Raw genomic sequence first — 21,275 nt, forward strand, 5'->3', positions numbered from 1 at the left:
CAAAGTATCCTTTAACAGTAGCGTTCGGCACGATGGAGTCGTTTTTGTGTGGGGCGTTCCTGGCTGTTCAGACCAACCCTTGAAACAGCTATTTCAACCAAGTAAAGAGCGACACCTTGCGCCTGAATAGTGAGTACTGTGCACTACATCGTACAGGATAGAATTTTCAAGAGAAAAATATAATTCACTTGATGTGCTTCACCTTACTTTATCCTTAAAATAGTATTTCCAAAGTGCTTATTGAGGGAACATTCGGTTAGTATAAGTCCTATTGAAAGTGATGGTATGTGGAAAACGACATTTTTTTCTTAAGAAAAAGTAGAAATTTTTGTTCCTATAGTTGATTGAGAGTTATATAATTGTGGTTTTACTTAGCTACACAATACACACTGAGTTTAGTTCTACAGGCAGCCTTATGAAAAACTAGGGTTAAACATTTCCTAAAGATATTGTTTCTCATATTAGAATGTTATCAAATTTGAATTGTTTTACTTCTAATCTCTTTTGTTATTTTGGCTGCTAGGAAACTCAAAGACAAACTTGAGGTATTAGTAACAACTCTTTAGTCTTTAATTTCTGTATATTGTGTTCTCATCTCTGTGCACTTGCCTTCTATTCATACCTACTTTCTTTAGTTGCAATTCCTTTTTGTTATTTACATTTAATTGCATTTTTTTGCAAGCAATCTTATATCCATTGAAAAACAAAAATATGCTTTCAAATTTAGTGTATAAAACAGAATTCACAATGGAAAAGTTTATTTATATAGATTATTTGACATACATGATTTATTAGGGAGGTTACTTTGCTAACAGTATAATATGAGGTGTCAAGTGACACTTTATGTGATGGTGTCAATGATATGGAAGAAGATGTCTTTCAATTATAAAATAAATGTTATTATAATTCAATGAAATAAATAAAAGTCACCACGAAAATCTGTGGGTCATACTGGTATTTCCAAGTCACCTACATTGGTTTTTGTCTATCTGTCAAGATATGTTCATGAAAATAGCTGGCTTTTTCCCCCCTATCACTTAACAAATGCTTATTAAATAGCACCTCTGAGTACCAGCACAGGAGAGGACCAAAGAGACAATACAGTTGATAGGAAATTCTGTTAGAGAGGGCATAGCCTGAGCATGGAAGACTTAACCACCAGATTAAAGAACTGGACTTGACCTTGGGGGTATTGGGGAGCCATTGGATGTGCTGGACCAAAAGAATAAGGTAAGATTTAAGAGAACTGGGGTGCCTGGGTGGCTCAGTGGATTAAAGCCTCTGCCTTGGGCTCAGATCATGATCGCAGGGAACTCTCTGCTCGGCAGGGAGCCTGCTTCCCCCCCTCTCTGCCTGCCTCTCTGCCTGCCTCTCTGCCTACTTGTGATCTCTGTCAAATAAATAAATAAAATCTTTTTTTTTTTTAAAAAAGACTTAAGACTGGTGAGGCATGCAAGGTGGACTGAAGGGAAGAAGACTAGAACCCCCAAGAATAGCAAGGAGCAGTTGTAGCATTGTAGGTGTGACATGAGGTAGGCTAGCACATAGCAAAGTTCCCAGCACACAGCGGGCACGCAATAAATGGTTGAATGACCTGTTTCTTATCGAAGGAATTCTGGGTTTGAGATCCTAAGTTCCTCCAAAACAAGGGAAAGGATTTTTCATTATACCTCCTCTAAATGTGTATTACTGTGCTAAACACACACACACACACACACACACACACAACTTAAAATGATCAAACAATTCAACCAAATGCCAAGTGATTTTAATGTTTGTGTAAATTCAGTTTCATAAAATACCAAGCAGAAAATAAGAATTGTTGATATGAGTTATCATTGCCTGAAGATGTAACTCCGTTTTGTGTCTTTGTCTTTTCATGTAGCCTTGGATTTACGGGTGTCAAAAGAGGATCCAATGGAAGTTTAAAGTAGAAAGTAATTTAGAGTAAATATCACTCTAGTTTGAATATTTTGTTATATGATTGATGATTCCTCCCCAATTTAAAAATATTGAAATGGCACAAGAAAAAATTACTAGTATATTTGTTTGCATTTTAGTATTTTTCTTTGTCTTGAACGCACACAGACACTATTGCTAATTTCAGATTTTGTTTCATTTTTTTCAAATTTATTCTTTTCCCCATATTATCATCCTGCTAGCACTCTTAGTAAATAGAAAAATCTTTCTTTTTTAAAATATTTCATTTATTTGACAGACAGAAATTACAACTAGGCAGAGAGGCAGGCAGAGAGAAAGGAGGAAGCAGGCTCCCTGCGGAGCAGAGAGCCCGATGTGGGGCTCAATCCCAGGACCCTGGGATCATGACCTGAGGCGAAGGCAGAGGCTTTAACCCACTGAGCCACCCAGGCACCCCGAGAAAAATCTTTCTTAAAAAAACTAATAAAGGGGCACCTGGGTGGCTCAGTGGGTTAAGCCTCTGCCTTCGGCTCAGGTCATGATCTCATGATCCTGGGATCAAGCCCCACATCAGGCTCAGCAGGGAGCCTGCTTCCCCGACCCCCACCTCTCTCTGCTTGCCTCTCTGCCTACTTGTGATCTCTCTCTCTGTCAAATAAATAAATCAAATCTTTATAAAAAAAACTAATAAAGCAAGAAAACTTGTCACATTTTACAACACAAAATTATCTTATGCATCCATGAAACAATCAGTTATAAGGGCCTCTAATCAAAATATAACATCAGACTACATTAACAGTAGACTTAACATACTATCTGAAGACTGTTAGATTTATCTTAGAGAAAAAGGAAGCAAGAGATCTCCAACCTCTTCATTATGGACTTTGGGGATTGAGATAGTACACACAATATGGAATCCTCAAAGGTAAATAGAGAGATGAACAACAGAAAGTATACCCAAAGTAGATAATATTACATGTATGAACTAAAACCAGATGTTAATTTAGCAATTACTTTCCAGTAATATGGTATTTTTTTAGTATATGAAAATACACTGGATGAACACCAAGTCATAAAAGAGTTTGATATATTGTATAAAGCAATGACCCATCTTTTGCATTTTAGCTGTGATATTTCAGATAGCACCATCTCAACTAATTCATACAAAAGAGATTATGCTATCTTTGAACTCATCTTTAGGGATAAGCTTGAGATCTGATAATAAGCTACTGCCAAGAAGTTCACATCAACATTGTTATTAACACTGATTTTGTAAAATCGATTGAAAAACTGAAGAACGTTGTGCCAGAGTTTTACTAACCCAAATCTTTCTTTAAGATTTATTTATTTATTTTAGAGAGATAGAGAAAACATGCAGGGGGAGAGGCAGAGGCAGAGAATCTCAAGCAGACTCCCCACTGAGCATGAAGCCCAAGCTGGGGCTCCACACCAGGGGCTCCATGAGGGGCCCCATGAGGGATTGGATCCCATGACCATGGGATGACGACCCCAGAGGAAACCAAGAGTCAGATGCTCAACTGACTCAGCCACCCAGGCATCCCAATCTGGTTAGTCTTAAATTTCTTTTTCTTTTAATATTTTGTTTATTTATTTGACAGAGAGACACACAGTGAGAGAGGGAACATGAACAGGATGAGTGGGAGAGGGAGAAGTGGCTTCTCGCCCAGGTGGGCGCCCTAGGAGGGGCTTGATCCCAGGACCCTAGGATCATGACCTGAGCTGAGGGCAGATGCTTAAAGACTGAGCCACCCAGGTGCCACCAGTCTTAAGTTTCTACTGTATATCCTGCTAGTCATGAATTAGAGTACATGGCTTAATATTCTTTTAGTCCTCATCATTCACTAATACAGCATAACAGGTCTAGCAATATTTTTATTGAAAACATAACAGAGAAACAAATCTTGAAACATTCTTGGAAACTCAGGAGAGTCTTCATAATCAATAGATTAAAAATACTATCCAACCTTGTATTAACAAAATTATAGGATATACTCATTGATGTTCATTCTTCACTATCATGGCTCATTGAAGTATACACAGTTATATGATCACAGATCATTTGTTCAGTCAGCACAAATCTCACAGACAACAATAAAACTGAAGAAGACTGAATTCTCAAATACCCACACACATTCAAAGATTTTCATGGGAGGGACACCTGGGCGGTTCAGTCGGTTAAGCGTCTGTCTTCAGCTCAGGTCATGATCCCAGGGTCCTGGGATTGGTCCCACATAAGGCTCCTTGCTCAATGAGGACCCTGCTTATCCTTCTGCCTGCCACTCCCTCTGCTTGTGTGCTCTCTTTCTGACCAATAAATAAACAAAATCTTTTTTAAAAGGCTTCTAACTTGTACACTTGAGCAAAAAAAAAAAAGATAAAGAACAAAATAAACTTTCACGTCAGTTGATTTAGATGCTTACAGGTCTAAATACAAGTTCTCTGTGATCTCTTTATTTTTTTTTAAAGATTTTATTTATTTATCTGACAGAGACAGAGAGAGAGAGAGATCACAAGCAGGCAGAGAGGCAGGCAGAGAGAGAGGAGGAAGCAGGGTCTCTGCTGAGCAGAGAGCCCGATGAAGGGCTCGATCCCAGAACCCCGGGATCATGACCTGAGCGGAAGGCAGAGGCTTTAACCCACTGAGCCACCCAGGCGCCCCTTCTGTGATCTCTTTAAAGAAAACAATTCACATCATAAGTTTGAATCAAATGCATCTAAAGTATACAATATCAAATTGTGAAGTGTGACCAACACCATCACTGTCAAATGCAAGTGACTTTATAGATACTCCATGGTTGTTATGCTTAAGCTATTTAAATCGATATCATTTCAAAGACCTAGTGGCTTGGTGGACACAGGCAGCAGTACCACCTTTCCCCATATATGGGAAGACTCCCTTAAACTCAAAGCACAAGGAAGTGTGAATTTTCCTACCCTACCCTAAAATGTTTCCATACAGATCTACAATGGGTACCATGAATGGAAGAAACATAAATATGATCAAATATCACATAAATCTTCCAAATAAAAAAGGAAATCAGTGGATTAATCTGGAGAAGAGCAGCAACAGATTCAGCAGGCAATTAGCAAAACTGAAATTACACTAGGAAATAAAGAAAAAATGTAGTTTATCTGAAGCAGCCGAAGATGATGAAGAAAATAGGCAGGAAGTCATTAAAGGATTAAAGACAAAAAAGTAAAGTCCTCCCCAAAGATAAGACTGAAACGACACTCAGTATCTCAGAAGAATGCCATTGATTATAAAGAAACAAAATTATTTATGAAAGGAAGCCATCTCAACAGCCCACGCTCATTAGAAATAAATAAAGTTTATAGGAAGGTAAGAATTCAAACACATTTCAAACTCAAAACAACTAAATTATGAAGTTATGCATTATTATGGTAATTTTTAATACATGAACACAATGAGTGGAGGACATCAATTAGACTAAGGAATTGAACAGAAAGAGTGAACTTGTTGCAAAATTGAGAATTAGAATATTTAAGGTTTGCCTACATCCTCCACTTCCCATCAGTGATTCTCGCCTGGATAACTTAGCCTTCTTCATTTACAGACAGATTTAGCCATCTATTTCATTACTGCTACTACTACCACTATTATTATTTCCAGCAACTAAATAATGTTCTGCTGTGTTCATGAAGACTTTGGTGAAAAGTAATAAAAAAGGCTAGACTTCCAGTGTGTTTAAAAATAAACCATCCCAAGAAAATAAAAACAAATAAATGAAGCAATAAAGTTACACAAATGTCGCTGAACATATTATGCGATTGACATCAACAGGAATTAAATACATTCAGAATTACTGTACTTACATCATTCCCGAAAATCTGTTGATCTCCACTATCTCCAGAATTTGAACAAGGAGGAACACTAGGGCTGAAGGCCATGAGGTCGGTCTTGGGCACGCCCTCCCCAGAGCACACCCTCTGCCGCCTCTGCTGCGAGTACGACCAGCTCCCCACCGCGCTGGAGCACACGAGCGTGGGCTTCCCAGGCGCGCACGCGCCCTCCCTGGGCGGAGCCGAGCACCGCAGCGCCGTGTACAGCAGCAGCGTGAGCACCAGCAGGCTGGACACGGCGCAGATGGCGACGATCAGGTACACGTTGACGTCCACCAGCGCCGTCTCGGCACCAGCGGCGCCCGCCAACACCCGCGACGACGCCTTTGGCGCCTGGCCGCTCTCCACCAGCGACAGCAGCACGGTGGCCGTGGCCGTCAGCGCCGGCTCGCCGTGGTCCTTGACCAGCACCAGCAGGCGCTGGCGCGGCGGGTCGGCCTCGTCCAGGGGGCGCGTCGTGCTGATCTCGCCCGTGTACAGCGCCACGCGGAACGGGCTGCGCGCGCCCCCCGCCGCCGGCTGCAGCTCGAACGACAGCCACGCGTTGTAGCCGGAATCCGCGTCCACCGCGCGCACCTTCGCCACCACGTGGCCCGCGCCCACCGACCGCGACACCAGCTCGCTCAGCGCGCCGCCCCCGCCGCCCGCGCCAGGCCGCGGCAGCAGCGCGGGCGCGTTGTCGTTCTCGTCCAGCACGAACACCTGCAGCGTCACGTTGCTGCCCAGCGGAGGCACGCCCGCGTCGCGCGCGCTCACTTGGAACTGCAGCAGCTCCAGCTCCTCGTGGTCCAGCGGCTGCAGCGCGTACACCTTGCCGCTCTCCGCGTGCACCGACACGTAGCTCGACAGCGCACGCTCGCCCACGCGCCGCTCCACCAGCGAGTAGGACACCAGCGCGTTCTCCTGCGCGTCCGCGTCCCGCGCCGACACCGTGAAGATGTGGCAGCCGGGAGGGTTGTTCTCCTTCACGAACACCGTGTACTCGGGCTGCGCGAACGCCGGCGCGTTGTCGTTCACGTCCGCCACTTCCACGGACACGCTGGCCGTGGCGGAGAGCGGAGGCGATCCCCCGTCCCGCGCGGTCACCACCAGCTCATAGTCCGACACGCTCTCGCGATCCAAGGCGCTGTCCAGCACCAGCGAATAGTAGTTCTTGAAGGTGGACACCAGCTTGAAGGGGACACTGGGTGTTAGTGAGCAGATCACCTGCCCGTTGTCACCAGCATCACGGTCAGTTACACTGATAAGGGCGATGACAGTTCCCAGTGTAGCATCCTCTGGAACAGACAATAATAGCGACGTCACCAGTAACTCTGGAGCATTATCATTAATGTCCAAGATTTCTACCAAGATTGTGCAGTGACCAAACATCGGGGGATGTCCTTTGTCAACTGCTTCTATTTGAAGTTTCCATAATTTAGTTTCTTCAAAATCTATTTTTCCGTTTACTTTTATTTCTCCACTGGCTGAGTCAATGAGGAAAAAGGTGTCTGTATTAGAGGAGACATCATTTGCAAAGGAATAAAGAATGTGGCTGTTTGAACCTTCATCCAAATCCGAGGCGTTAAGTCTAATAACCAGTGTACCGTTTCTCGAATTCTCCAGTAATTTTACACGATGGACTGCTTTGTCAAACATTGGGGCGTTGTCATTTGCATCCAACACTGTGATGTGCAACTCTGTGCTACCTGTCAGCTCCGGTTTGCCCCCATCAGTTGCTTGGAGCACCAACAGAAGCTCTGAAGCAACTTCTCTGTCTAAGGGTTTTTTTAGTACTAGTTGGAGCGGTTTTACCTGATCGTCGTTGGTGGGTACTTCCAGAGAGAAATACTCATTGGGGATCAGTTTGTAAGTCAGCAGAGAGTTGGCCCCGATATCTGCATCAGAGGCGCCCTCTAGTGAAAAATGCGAGTCAGGAGCCCTTGTTTCGGAAATAAACAAATTTTTTTGTGTTGCTGGGAATACAGGCGGATTGTCGTTAACGTCCTTCACCTCCACCTCCACATGGAAAACCTGCAGCGGCCTGTCCACGATCACCTCCAGGTGGATGCCACACTCCGCGCTCCGCCCGCACAGCTCTTCCCGGTCGATCCGAGAATTCACAAACAAAACGCCATTCTGCAGATTTACCTCCAGAAGATCCCCGTGACCCTTGGATGCCATTCGAAAAAGGCGCGGCACAAGCTCCGCCAGCTCCAGTCCCAAGTCCTGGGCAATGCGACCCACGAAAGTGCCGTGTTTGGTCTCCTCCAGGACCGAATAGTGGACCTGGCCACTGCCGGCCTCCCAGACTGCAAGGAGCAGGACGCAGAGCAGCAAGCGTTTGGTTTCCTGGCCACCTCGTCCTGAAGCTAACATCCTGCTTTGCTTCTGGTTAGTAAACCAACATTTCATCAAAGTAAAGGTGTAGTCCTTTTAGATCTTTCTTTCGAGTCCTTGTTCCTGAGATCCCAACTGATCTTAACAATATGGGTGTGTACAGTCTTTAAAACACCGGAACCGTGGAGATTCTTTCTGGTCTGTGAATTATCGTAATTTTCTTCTGTTTAAAGAATCCGCTCCTTGGAGAACAACGACATCCTGTGGCTCAAAATGGAAGTACGTTTGTGTTTATACTATTTCTTTCACTTCTATTGCTTCTCTCATATTCCTTCATATATTGGTGTGTTTGTGTTTATACTATTTCTTTCACTTCTATTGCTTCTCTCATAATTCCTTCATATATTGGTCCATTTTTAATTTGTAGACCTTTAGTTCTTTCTTTATACATTCCTTGTGTCTGGCCACTGGTTCTTTAAAGGTGGTTTTTGCCTTACAAATTAGAATCCTATCAGTTTTACCTTGGATATAGACATCTAAGAGAATGGACTACTGGATTAACTATATTATCATGTATATAAACACTAAAAGAAGTCCGTATTTGTAGATTACTAGAGATGGTGTGTTTTTTAAATTTTTAGAAAGTGGTCATTTCGGAATGGCCTCTTGTTGAGCTTACTCCATTGCTACTACTACAATTTCTATTGCTTAATCCTTATACCATGTTAAATTATTCTAAACATTTCATTCAACTGTGAGGGGAATATCTCAAGATACAAGTTCTCTTAAGTTACCACCTCAACATAATGGTGTTTCAAATCAATACTGATATTCAAGCTACTTACCAGTTTATCCAAAGATTTATTTTCTTTGATATTAATGAATTTACCAAGTACTGACTCCGAGAAATATTAAGTATTTTTATTGTTGGCTCATTTTAAAGCTTTTTCAATTATTGTATCTGTTCAGGATGAATATTGTAGTTTCCATCCTGATGGACAACTTAAATTCACATTATATCCATTGCTATTTGCAAAATACTTTCTAACCCTCCCAAGGAAAACCCACTGAATCAGGAATTCAAGTTATAGTTTCTGTTTGTTTATACCCATTTTATTCCAGAATTGATTTACAGAGACTAGAATATAAAAGCATTCTAAATCTAATTCATTTACTCAATTTTTATTTTCCTGTTCTTATCTCCAATGCAAAAACCATGTGGAAATTTGCAACACAACTGTTACCAATTACAATAGAGCTTATCAGTCTTATATTAAAAGAGAAATATTTAAACCATTCTCAAGACTATTAAGAAGCCAACTATCCAATATCTGAAATCCTTCTGATAAGATGGCAGCCACTGGGAAAATTCCAAATTTCTCTACCGAAAAAAATTGTAAATGGCTACCCTAGGCAATCTTAGGTTTTTCTGAGAAAGTGAGCTGCAGTCTTCATTTGGAATACTTCTAAAAATAGGGATTCAATGATCATAAATCTATGCAAAAGATTTATAGTTCTAACTACTTGTAATTCTTTTTTAAATTGTGGAAACCATAAGCTGAAGACATTGCATAAAGAAGAGCAAAAAAAATTTTTAGCACATGTGGGTTACTAAATTCAGAAAAAGACATGACTAAGACATGACTCCTTGTGTTTGCTGATATAAATAATCTAGTCCCTTTGGGAATATTCCAGGCTGGAGGTCCATTCCGCTTTTGGTTTATGGAATTGTTTCATTAGTTAAGTACACATCAAAGATAGTTTTTAAACCCCTCAGAATACCAAGGCTATCATATAGCTCAATAATTGTAGTACACCAATAAAGCCAAATGGGTTGATTACTCATCTTATAATGGACTATAACAAATACTATGCCATCAAGAGCCATAGAGTACTCAGAATTAGCCTCATTTTAATGCAATTTAATAAAGATTATATTAAACATGATTATAAAATTAAAATGTTAGAGGTTTTTTACATTTATTTATTTATTTATTTATTTATTTATTTATTTCAGAGAGAGAGTGTGAGCACTGGGAGGAGGGGCAGAGTCAGAGAAACTCAACCCAACTCTATGCTGACTACAGCCTGATGGGGGGCTAAATCTCAGGAAGTCATGAGATCACAACCCAAGCCAAAACCAAGAGCCAGGCATTTAACTAACTGTGCTACTCAGGCACTCCTAAGATGTCACAGGTTTTTTAAAAAACATTTTATTTATTTATTTGACACAGAGAGATACAGACAGTGAGAGAGGGAACACAAGCAGGGGGAGTGGGAGAGGGAGAAGCAGGCTTCCACTGAGCAGGGAGCCTGATGTGGGGCTCAATCCCAGGACCCCGGGATCATGACCTGACCGGAAGGCAGAGGCTCTAACGACTGAGCCACCCAGGCACCTCAAGATGTCATGGTTTTTAAAAGAAATTGACTAATTTCTTTTTTGGCAAGAATGTTGAATCCTTAATTTGAAATATTTTGATTTCATCCTGAAATTTCCCTAATTCTGGGGGCACCTGGGTGGCTCAGTGGGTTAGGCCACTGCCTTCGGCTCAGGTCATGATCTCGGGGTCCTGGGACCGAGTCCCGCGTCGGGCTCTCTGCTCAGCAGGGAGCCTGCTTCCCTCTCTCTCTCTGCCTGCCTCTCTATCTACTTGTGATCTCTCTCCATCAAATAAATAAATAAAAATCTTTTAAAAAATTTCCATAATTCTGAGTTAAATGAAAGAAACTATCCATGTATTTTTAAAAATATATTTATCATAAAACAGAGACAGGGCACCTGGGTGGCTCAGTCAGTTACGCATCAGCCTTCTGCTTGCTCGGGTCTTGATCATAGGATCCTGGGATGGAGTCCCTGGGATGAGCAGGAAATCTGTTCCTCCCTCTTCCTCTGCCACTCCCACCGCTAGTGCTCCCTCTCTCTCAAATAAATAAATAAATAAATAAATAAATAATAAAAACAGACGGAGGAAGAAAATGGCAAACTAAAAACAGTAAAATGTGTCTTTGCTATCTCTCAACTACTCCTGAAATCTCACCTCATTTCCTCCCCTATCTGCATTTCCTCCTCCAAAGACTTTAAAATTATTAGGTTGCTGGATAAAATGATAACTGGTTGTGCTAAACTTTTGGTGAATGTTTGTGTTTTAAACATGTCCCCCCAAAAAGTGAAGTAAGATAAACAGGAATAAATTGGTAAACACACAATTTTGAGTTTCATTAATTGCTCAGGTGAAGAGATACTTTTTTTTAAGAGATACCTTTTGATAAGACTCTTCTGCAAGAGGCAAAAAGTGACATTATAAAGGGCAGAAAAAGCACCTGGGTGGCTCAGTGGGTTAAGCCTCTGCCCTTGGCTCGGGTCATGATCCCGGGGTCCTGGGATCGAGGCCCACATCCGGCTCTCTGGTCAGCAGGGAGTCTGCTCCCCCCCCCCCTCTGCCTGCCATGCTGCCTATTTGTGATCTCTCTCTCTCTCTCTCTCTCAATCTCTCTGTCAAATAAATAAATAAATAAAATCTTTAAAAGGGGGAGGAAAGAGAAGGCAGATATAAGGGAAAGGAATTCTATATGCAAGTTGAAATACTCTGCATTAACTTATCATCTGTAATCTCTGAGAATAGGAGACTGGCCATTGGAAGTATTAACGTAAATAGGCAATGCTGTGCTTAAATTCCTGCCACAACTGTCTTTTTGGTGTTCCTAAACTTGAATAGAGATTTCACATTTTATTAGAAGCTATTTGTGAAGCACATACAGAGTAAAAACTCAGCCTGCACACAGAAACGAAAAAGTATTGCTAAAGACCAGAGTTGAGATGATAAACTAGTTAGCACTACTATTTTTTCGTAAAATGGGATTTAGCAAAATAAACAAAAATGAAATCATCGGCATCATGTAACAACTAGTCTCAGAAAGAAATATTGAATAGGATAGTGTTGGCACCCTGCACTTTAATTGTCTTGCATTTCGCAGTCTACCTCATCCACCACAACCCTGTTTAAGATGATTAGAGAAACTATAAACTAAATGCACGCTATGATCTCAAATCAATAGAGAACGTTCTAATAGAACAATTCAGCATTCTCTTCAAATTTCTCATATTAATTTGGACTAAAGTAATTATTTTCAACCTCCTTAAAATTAAAAGGGATTTTCAAATGTTCTCCATTATTAAACATAATCGTGACTTTTTCCTCACAGTGCAAAATCTTATACTTGAACATAATAAGCAATATTTCATGCTGATAAGGGTGTAGATCATGAACAGCTCATTAAACTCTTCCATTTTACAACAGAACTATAAAACTTTTCTTCTGCTCAAAGAAGTGAATAGTACACAGAGCAGAGATACCAGCACTACCAAAATAAAAATGAAAAAACATTTTAAAAGCTCAAAACCCTAAATTTTGTAGATTAGAGCATTTATAAATGAACTTCAAGTCTACATAGAATACCATTAAAAATAAATATAAACACTGAATACTGAGGATACAGTATGCATTATAAGCTATATTGCACTACAGATATTTCTTTAAGATTTATTTGAGACAACACCCGTGTGTTCTCTTGCACACCCCCAAGCAAGAGGGAAGAGGCAGAGAGAAAGGAACAAAAGTGCCCAAGCCGACTTCCCTGACGGGTGTGGAGGCCTGAGCAAGTCTCCATAGCAGGACCCCAAGATCATAACCTGACCCTAATGGAGAGTCCCATGTTTAACCAATTGAGCAACCCAGGCACCCCCAGATATTTTTTAAGATTTTACTTACTTATGTATTTGAGAGAGTGTGTGTGTGTCTGTGCACAAGCAATGGGAACTGGAGAGGGAGAGACAGGCTCCCCACTGAATAGGGACCCTCCCATATGGGGTTCCATCCCAGGATCCTGGGATCATGACCTGAGCCCCCCTTCCTGCACTCTTTATAAGTGCAGGGGACTTTAATAAGAGGGGAAAGGTACATATCCACCCTGAAGACAAACCATCAGAGCAGTCTTTAAGGTAAGAGGGTCATTCAAATTTTAGATTTGAAAGTTAAACTAGTAATAAATTACTAGTTAAATAAAGTATTAATCTCATAAATACCTGTAACATAAAAAAGACACTAGTTTATGAAAAAAAACCAAAACCTACAAACTACATTAAATATTTGTATTGGAAATATAAATACTTAAAAATAAGTTCAATAATTAAAAAATTGAAGTATCATGAAAAACTTGACACACAGGATACACTAGACAAATTACAAAATGAACTTTTCTTTATTTTCTACAGTAAGCTGCATGCCCAACGTGGGTCTTGAACTCACAACCCAAGTTTAAGAATCACATGCTCTACCACTGAGCCAGCAGATGCCCCCAAAATGAGCTTTCAAAATAAATTATATTAGATTAGATATTACTAGAAATATTTGAGGTTTTACAGAAATATGCTTTGTTAGAAAGGATGGAGATATTCTGAAACATATATGAGGGTGGAAAGCGGTTAATAAAATATTATTCACAAAACAACATATTGAAATAAAAAAGTAATAACCCACCTTCCTAGAGTAATCCCCTTCAATAGACTGCTCTTCCATTTCTCCGTCTGGTACTGGACACGGAGGAAGACTGGGACTGAAGGCCATGAGGTCGGTCTTGGGCGCGCCCTCCCCAGAGCACACCCTCTGCCGCCTCTGCTGCGAGTACGACCAGCTCCCCACCGCGCTGGAACACACGAGCGTGGGCTTCCCAGGCCCGCACGCGCCCTCCCTGGGCGGAGCCGAGCACCGCAGCGCCGTGTACAGCAGCAGCGTGAGCACCAGCAGGCTGGACACGGCGCAGATGGCGACGATCAGGTACACGTTGACGTCCACCAGCGCCGTCTCGGCGCCAGCGGCGCCCGCCAACACCCGCGACGACGCCTTTGGCGCCTGGCCGCTCTCCACCAGCGACAGCAGCACGGTGGCCGTGGCCGTCAGCGCCGGCTCGCCGTGGTCCTTGACCAGCACCAGCAGGCGCTGGCGCGGCGGGTCGGCCTCGTCCAGGGGGCGCGTCGTGCTGATCTCGCCCGTGTACAGCGCCACGCGGAACGGGCTGCGCGCGCCCCCCGCCGCCGGCTGCAGCTCGAACGACAGCCACGCGTTGTAGCCGGAATCCGCGTCCACCGCGCGCACCTTCGCCACCACGTGGCCCGCGCCCACCGACCGCGACACCAGCTCGCTCAGCGCGCCGCCCCCGCCGCCCGCGCCAGGCCGCGGCAGCAGCGCGGGCGCGTTGTCGTTCTCGTCCAGCACGAACACCTGCAGCGTCACGTTGCTGCCCAGCGGAGGCACGCCCGCGTCGCGCGCGCTCACTTGGAACTGCAGCAGCTCCAGCTCCTCGTGGTCCAGCGGCTGCAGCGCGTACACCTTGCCGCTCTCCGCGTGCACCGACACGTAGCTCGACAGCGCACGCTCGCCCACGCGCCGCTCCACCAGCGAGTAGGACACCAGCGCGTTCTCCTGCGCGTCCGCGTCCCGCGCCGACACCGTGAAGATGTGGCAGCCGGGAGGGTTGTTCTCCTTCACGAACACCGTGTACTCGGGCTGCGCGAACGCCGGCGCGTTGTCGTTCACGTCCGCCACTTCCACGGACATGCTGGCCGTGGCGGAGAGCGGAGGCGAGCCCCCGTCCCGCGCGGTCACTACTAGAGCATAGCTCGACACACTCTCGCGATCCAAGGCGCTGTCCAGCACCAGCGAATAGTAGTTCTTAAAGGTGGACACCAGCTTGAAGGGGACATGGGGTGTTAAAGAGCAGGTCACCTCCCCATTGGCACCAGAGTCACGGTCGGACACGCTGATCAGGGCGATGACAGTTCCCACCTGAGCATCCTCTCGCACCGGGAGTGACAGAGAAGTGATAACCACCGTAGGTGAATTATCATTTTCATCCAGAACTTCCACTAGTATGGTGCAGTGACCAACCATAGGTGGGTTTCCTTTATCTGTAACATCTACATGAATTTCATAAGTGTTACTGTCCTCAAAGTCAATTGCATCATTTACTCTTATTTCTCCCGTTTTTTCGTTCATTAGAAATTTCCTCCTTATGCTGGGTGGAACCAAAGCACTAAATGAATATATCATTTCCTTGTTCATTCCTTCATCTGCATCAGATGCATTTAGCCATATTACTAACGTTTGGTTCGCTAAATTTTCATACATCTTAACTTCATAAACGGATCGGTCAAATACAGGCGCATTATCATTGGCATCCAACACCAAGATCAACAAAGTAACCGATCCAGTATATTCCGGTTTGCCTCCATCAGTTGCGGTTAATAACAACTGAAGCTGAGGATTTTCTTCACGATCCAGCATTTTTCTTAGAACAAGCACCGGGAATTTGCCTTTGTCTTTTTTGTTTATAGTATCAAGAATGAAAAACTCATTTGGACTGAGTCTATAAGTAAGCATGGCATTCTCTCCAACATCCGCATCAGATGCGCCTTCTAGCGGAAACCGAGAGTCAAGCAGACGAGATTCGGGTATTGAAAGCTTTTGTTCTGAGACGGAGAAGACTGGCGGGTTGTCGTTAATGTCCTTCACCTCCACCTCCACATGGAAAACCTGCAGCGGCCTGTCCACGATCACCTCCAGGTGGATGCTACACTCCGCGCTCCGCCCGCACAGCTCCTCCCGGTCGATCCGAGAATTCACAAACAAAATGCCATTCTGCAGATTTACCTCCAGAAGCTCCCCGTGACCCGTGGACGCCACTCGGAAAAGGCGCGGTATAAGCTCCATCAGTTCCAGCCCCAGGTCTTGCGCGATGCGGCCCACGAAGGTGCCGTGTTTGGCCTCCTCCGGGACAGAATAGTGGAGCTGGCCGCTCCCCGCCTTCCAGGCTGCGGGAAGCAGAAGCAAGAGAAGCAGGCACAAGGCTTTTGGGTTGCTGGGTGTGTAGACCAACATCGTATCTTTCTGCCGATTTACAAATTGATGAATCAGCGGTCTAGAAGAAACATGTTCTCCGAATTTTCCTATTCGACTTCTTACATCTAATTTTATCATAAATGGCTGAGGTCTGAGAACGTAGCTGCTTGCCAGTCCTTGAGAAACAGGATTATGCCTTTGTTCTAAAAAACATTTTATGGAAGACAGCGACATCCGGTGGCTGAGTGTGTAAGTACAATTCCGTGCGTTTAACTTGTCTTTCAGTCATAGCTTTTCATTCTATTTTGACGGATTTGTATCTCTAAAGATCTCCAAAAGTTCATATGATGTCTCTTTTGTATAAAACAATAATTACTGCACACTCCTAGTTCAGAGTTTCCTGAGTGAAGAACCTTAGAGAAGTAATTTCTTCCCCAGCAGTGATTATCATTAGCTATTTTGGAAAACAGTCTTAATATTTGTATATACTGATTATTAGTATTTTACTGGATGACAATTTTAGACCAGTTCAAGTTTTTTAAAGATCTGATTTATTTGAGAGAGAGAGAACGAGTGGCTGGGAGGAGCAGAGGAAGAGGGAGAATCTGACTCCCCATTGAGCCAGGAGCCTGATGAGGAACTTGATCCCAGAACCCTAGGATCATGACCTGAGCTGAAGGCAGGAGCCCCAAATATTTTCAAGTTTTGATACTTAATTCACTTCTCTTTTTCATTATCCGAGATTAAATAAAATTTAGTAGACACTAATCTGAAGAATCAATTCTCTAAGTTGTTTAAAACACCTAAATTTCAGTCATCACTAGTTGGTTGAGAGAAGATCGCTGGCTTTAACATCAGAAATGTCTCCATTCTGATTCCTATTCTTAAACTTACTAGTTGTGTGACCTGGGGAAAATAATTTTACCTCTCTGTCTCTTTTCAGTTTTATAACATTCATACAATAATAATATGGTGGTTGTATGAATTATGATACATTAAATGCCTAGGATTATACCTTAAGGGGAGTGAGTGGTTCATAAATGGCAATATTCTCGGGCCTCAATTTAGCCACATTTATTTTCATATTGTGTCAAGACCACAATAAGCTTTTTGGTAAAAAAAAAAATTATTACCTGTAGAATATTATAACTGTGCAATGCCTTTATTGTTTCTACTGCACAGGCTGGTTGGTGGTTCCGGTCTTTAGGAAAACAGAAAAGTACTTTTAGTGAGAAATCAGTTACACAGGGAGAAGTTTCACTTTCTGATATGCATCTTACATAGGCAAAAATAACCTTAATTCTAAATAAAATAATTCAAAATTCTAAATAAAATAATTCAAAAATGTGTGATTTCCACTTGCAGAGACAAGTGTTTTCATCTTTGTTATATTTAATCTTTTCAAGGACCCCAATTACAGTTTTGGAATTATCTAATAGTTCTATCAGTGTCAATAAAGCTCTTCATCACTACCTGCAGTAAAAATATTTTGTTTCTCAAAGTTCTTGGAATCGAATATTCAGCAACTGAAATTCTCTTTTAATATATCTACACTACTGAAAAAAAGAGAAAAAATTCTCTTTTCCCAAGAAGGGAAAACTTAATAATAGGAACTTTGGTATTATCCAAAGGTTAATTTATTTACTTTAAAGATGTTGTGATTTATAAAAGAGATAAAAATTATGAATTCTTTCAGTTGTTATTAAGAGCCGAAAAATAGAGCAACATTTATGAACAAGAAAATTGACCGGCATGAGTCATTTAATCCATTGATTAATCTGCTCTACTAAATTTTTTTACACTTTTCTACTGCTTTATATTGATATTAGTTAAAATCCATTTAAATTCTGATTTTAATTTTTCTTGTAAAGTATGAATTAAAGTGTAACAAGTTGTGGATCCATCCACAATACCAATCAATGTTTAGTCTGAGTTATTATCTGGAATCTAATAATAAGTTTATCAGTGAATAATCATCTTAACACAAGGTAATGATATAAACTAAACTCCATTCCTGTTAATGTGCATTTTATAGCAAGTAATAACATAAAGGCACCAATTAAGTCTTCAGTAATGAATAGAAAGTAGGGGATGGTGAAATGATATCCTCTCAAATAATAAGAACTTGGTTTGCCAAGCATCTCATAGAGCTATTGGATCTAAAGCTTCAGTAGAGTTGTTATTAAAATGCAAATTTGCCAGTCCTAATTATTTCAGAAATGTTAGGATGGACTCTGGGAACCAGAGTGTTTAATAAGAACTCCAGATGTTGCTAATGCACTTAGCATTATCAGGTCTAGGATAGGATAGGCTGACCATAGGCCACAAGTTACCTGGGAAGTACTCCATTTATGTCTGTGGTCTTTCTTGTCTATTTATTTATAATGTCTCATCACTAAGACACTAAGTGTCTAAGATTGGGTGAGAACTTAGTTAGCCCTATATAAAAACTACAGTTTAAGGACTGGCATAGGGAAGTTTCATTATTGGCTTCATGATTGCCCCTTGAATTGAAGAGTATTACCCACAGAAACACAGAGAGCTAGCTGCTGAGCAAAATACCTAAGTGTCTTCCATGCTCTCACCCCTCTATTTTGACTTTCCAAGCTGTTTTAAGTCCTAACTTCCCTGGATTACAGTGTGCTCATGCTTCCTGATGATGTAAAAAGTAAATTCATTGCTAGATGTTCATTGATCCTCTGAAAATTTACATATGATGATAGCCCATATTCAGGAGAAAATAAAAATTAAGGACAAAATTACCAATTATATCAATACAGCCATCAATAATAAAGAATAAAATGTATAATTATAGAAGACATAGTAAATAATAAATCACACTAGCTCTAAGAGACTAAAGGAGTGGGGGACGGTGGTTGAATTTCTAGCACTCCTCAATCCATACAATCCACATAACATATAATCAAATACCTGGGCCCAATTCATTTAATTCATTGATTCATCTATTCTGATAAATTGTTTTTATACTTCTCTACTTCTTTAGACTGATCTTAGGTTAAAGTCCATTCAAATTCTGATTCAGTTGCTCTTGCACATGAAAAAGTGCAAGGACAGAGATATTTGATTTAAGGTGAATTATGCTGACAGACATGGACAGGATTGATCACAGGAGTTCAGAGAATATTCAAGTCTTGAAAGAAATACAATGAAAAAGGGGCACCTGGGTGGCTCAGTCATTAGGTGTCTGCCTTCCACTCAGGTCATGATCCTAGGGTCCTGGGATGGAGGCCCGCATCCTGCTCCCTGCTTGGTGGGGAGCCTGCCTCTCCCTCTGCCTGCTGCTCCCCCTGCTTGTGTTTGTGCTCTCTCTCCCTCTCTCTGACAAATAAATAAATCTTTTAAGTAAATAAATAAATAAATCTTAATATATATATATATATATATATATATATATATATAAAAGAAAATAGACTGCTTTGTAACAAATGCCAAACATGTCCTCTATAAGGGAAAAGAAAATATCACTGAAATATATTATTTAAGTGAATTTTACTTGCACTTTTATGGTTTTATTGTGGTTCTGTTCTCAAAGCTACTCTGATTTTGCTCTGCTGAGTTTTTAATTAAGGAATATCTTGTTAAAAATCTAACACAATTATGATATGAGGACATGGAGATGCAACATGGGGGGTTACGGGGACAGGAGAATAAATGAAACAAGATGGGATTGGGAGGGAGACAAACCATAAATGACTCTTAATCTCACAAAACAAACTGGGGGTTGCTGGGGGGAGGTGGGGTTGGGAGAGGGGGAGGGGGTTATGGACATTGAGGAGGGTATGTGCTATCGTGAGTGCTGTGAAGTGTGTAAACCTGGAGATTCACAGACCTGTACCCCTGGGGATAAAAATACATTATATGTTTATAAAAAAAAAATTGGAAGGGGAGGCGAACCATAAGAGACTATGGACTCTGAAAAACAACCAGAGGGTTTTGAAGGGTCGGGGGTGGGAGGTTGGGGGAACAGGTGGTGGGTAATAGGGAGGGCACGTATTGCATGGAGCACTGGTGTTGTGCAAAAACAATGAATACTGTTACGCTGAAAAAATAAATTTAAATACTGAAAAAAAATCTAACACAATTAAAAAATACTGGATAGAAAAATAAGTCATGTAACAAAACTCAACATAAGTACAAACGAAGTTCCTAAAATATAAATTAGAAAACAAAAACTTGGACTAAAGACAGTATGAAGAACCACCAATCTGAAAGTCACATGCCACAATTCTGCCACATAATAAAAATTTAATATGTAATGAGTTTAAAGGTGCAATTGACCATCTCCAGATTTCTGTCTTTCAAAATATTGAGAGAAAAAGTAAATCATCATCTCCCCTGATAGGGGTAACTTTTTACAGTTATAGACTGAATTTCAAGAGAATTCAAACTTTAGAATGTACATATATCTGTAATGCACAAACATGTATGTACACTAACAAAAATTTCAGTAAAAAGGAAAAAGTCTTTTGAAAAAAGAAAGTACCTGAAGGAAGTATTTTCTCCAGTATCAGATAAAAGATGAATTTCAAGAAATTTTCTAAATGTAAAAAAGATTCTCAATCAATATACCTCAATATTCTCAACCAAGTATATAGAAAAGTATTTTACAAACGTTGAAATGAGAGTTATATCTCTAGCATTTGCTGTCAGAATTAGATTCCTAAGGTAAAGTAACCATTTTCTAGGGTATACTGAAATTTATTCATTGAAATAATAAACACTGAGTAGTGCTGGCCAACCATGTCTCTAGTCTCCATCCAGAGAAAGGTAGAAAAGTACAGTTATGTATTTCCGCTTTTGGTTTCTTATAAACAATAGATTATACACTGAAGTATCATGCAAACTTTAGAAAGGAGAGGCATCTGGGCAGCTCAGTCAGTTAAGCATTTAAGGGTATGCTTTCTGCTCCAGTCAGGATCCCAGGTTCCTGAGATCCAGCCCCCACATCCCAGCTCCGCACGGAGTCCGCTCCTCCTTCTCCCTCTGCCCCTCCCCCTCTGGTGTTCGCGCAGGCAGTCTCTTTCAAATAAATAAATAAGATTTTCTTTTTAAAGAAATTAATAAATGATAGACTGATGTTGAAGTATACTTAATGTGTAGCAATTAAGTTGCTTTTCACCGAATAGTTTTCAGGTACAGTGGCAGCGCGGCTTCAGGAATTCAATATGACTCCCATGACAGGTTTTAAATAAAATTGATTCCAGCACCCACTAAGTATTACTCAATACATGGTTTTTA

At 41.5% G+C, this 21,275-nt stretch overlaps 3 protein-coding genes across 3 annotated transcripts in view; all 3 read right to left on the bottom strand.

Moving 5' to 3' along the window:
• LOC123938189 (protocadherin alpha-3-like) overlaps positions 1 to 21,275 on the bottom strand; it is a 158,633-nt gene that overhangs the window by 98,340 nt on the left and 39,018 nt on the right.
• LOC123939257 (protocadherin alpha-10-like) lies at positions 12 to 8,160 on the bottom strand. Its single transcript, XM_046001158.1, has 2 exons — positions 5,776 to 8,160; positions 12 to 143 (listed from the first exon to the last, which is right to left on the bottom strand). The coding sequence occupies exons 1-2, from the start codon at positions 8,158 to 8,160 to the stop codon at positions 12 to 14; spliced, it is 2,517 nt and encodes an 838-aa protein (XP_045857114.1).
• On the bottom strand, positions 8,329 to 16,250 carry LOC123939258 (protocadherin alpha-10-like). Its single transcript, XM_046001159.1, has 2 exons — positions 13,659 to 16,250; positions 8,329 to 8,382 (listed from the first exon to the last, which is right to left on the bottom strand). Exons 1-2 carry the CDS (start codon positions 16,248 to 16,250, stop codon positions 8,329 to 8,331), a joined length of 2,646 nt encoding a protein of 881 aa, XP_045857115.1.

Source organism: Meles meles, chromosome 3, assembly GCF_922984935.1.
Source record: "Meles meles chromosome 3, mMelMel3.1 paternal haplotype, whole genome shotgun sequence".
NCBI lineage: Eukaryota > Metazoa > Chordata > Mammalia > Carnivora > Mustelidae > Meles > Meles meles.

Coding starts and splice junctions, on each gene's coding strand:
- LOC123939257 (XM_046001158.1), bottom strand. CDS start 8,160: ATGTTAGCTTCAGGACGAGGTGGCCAGGAAACCAAACGCTTGCTGCTC. Junction 144..5,775: donor AACAGATTTTCGGGAATGAT/GTAAGTACAGTA, acceptor TGTACGATGTAG/TGCACAGTACTCACTATTCA.
- LOC123939258 (XM_046001159.1), bottom strand. CDS start 16,250: ATGTCGCTGTCTTCCATAAAATGTTTTTTAGAACAAAGGCATAATCCT. Junction 8,383..13,658: donor AAGGGGATTACTCTAGGAAG/GTGGGTTATTAC, acceptor TTTGAGCCACAG/GATGTCGTTGTTCTCCAAGG.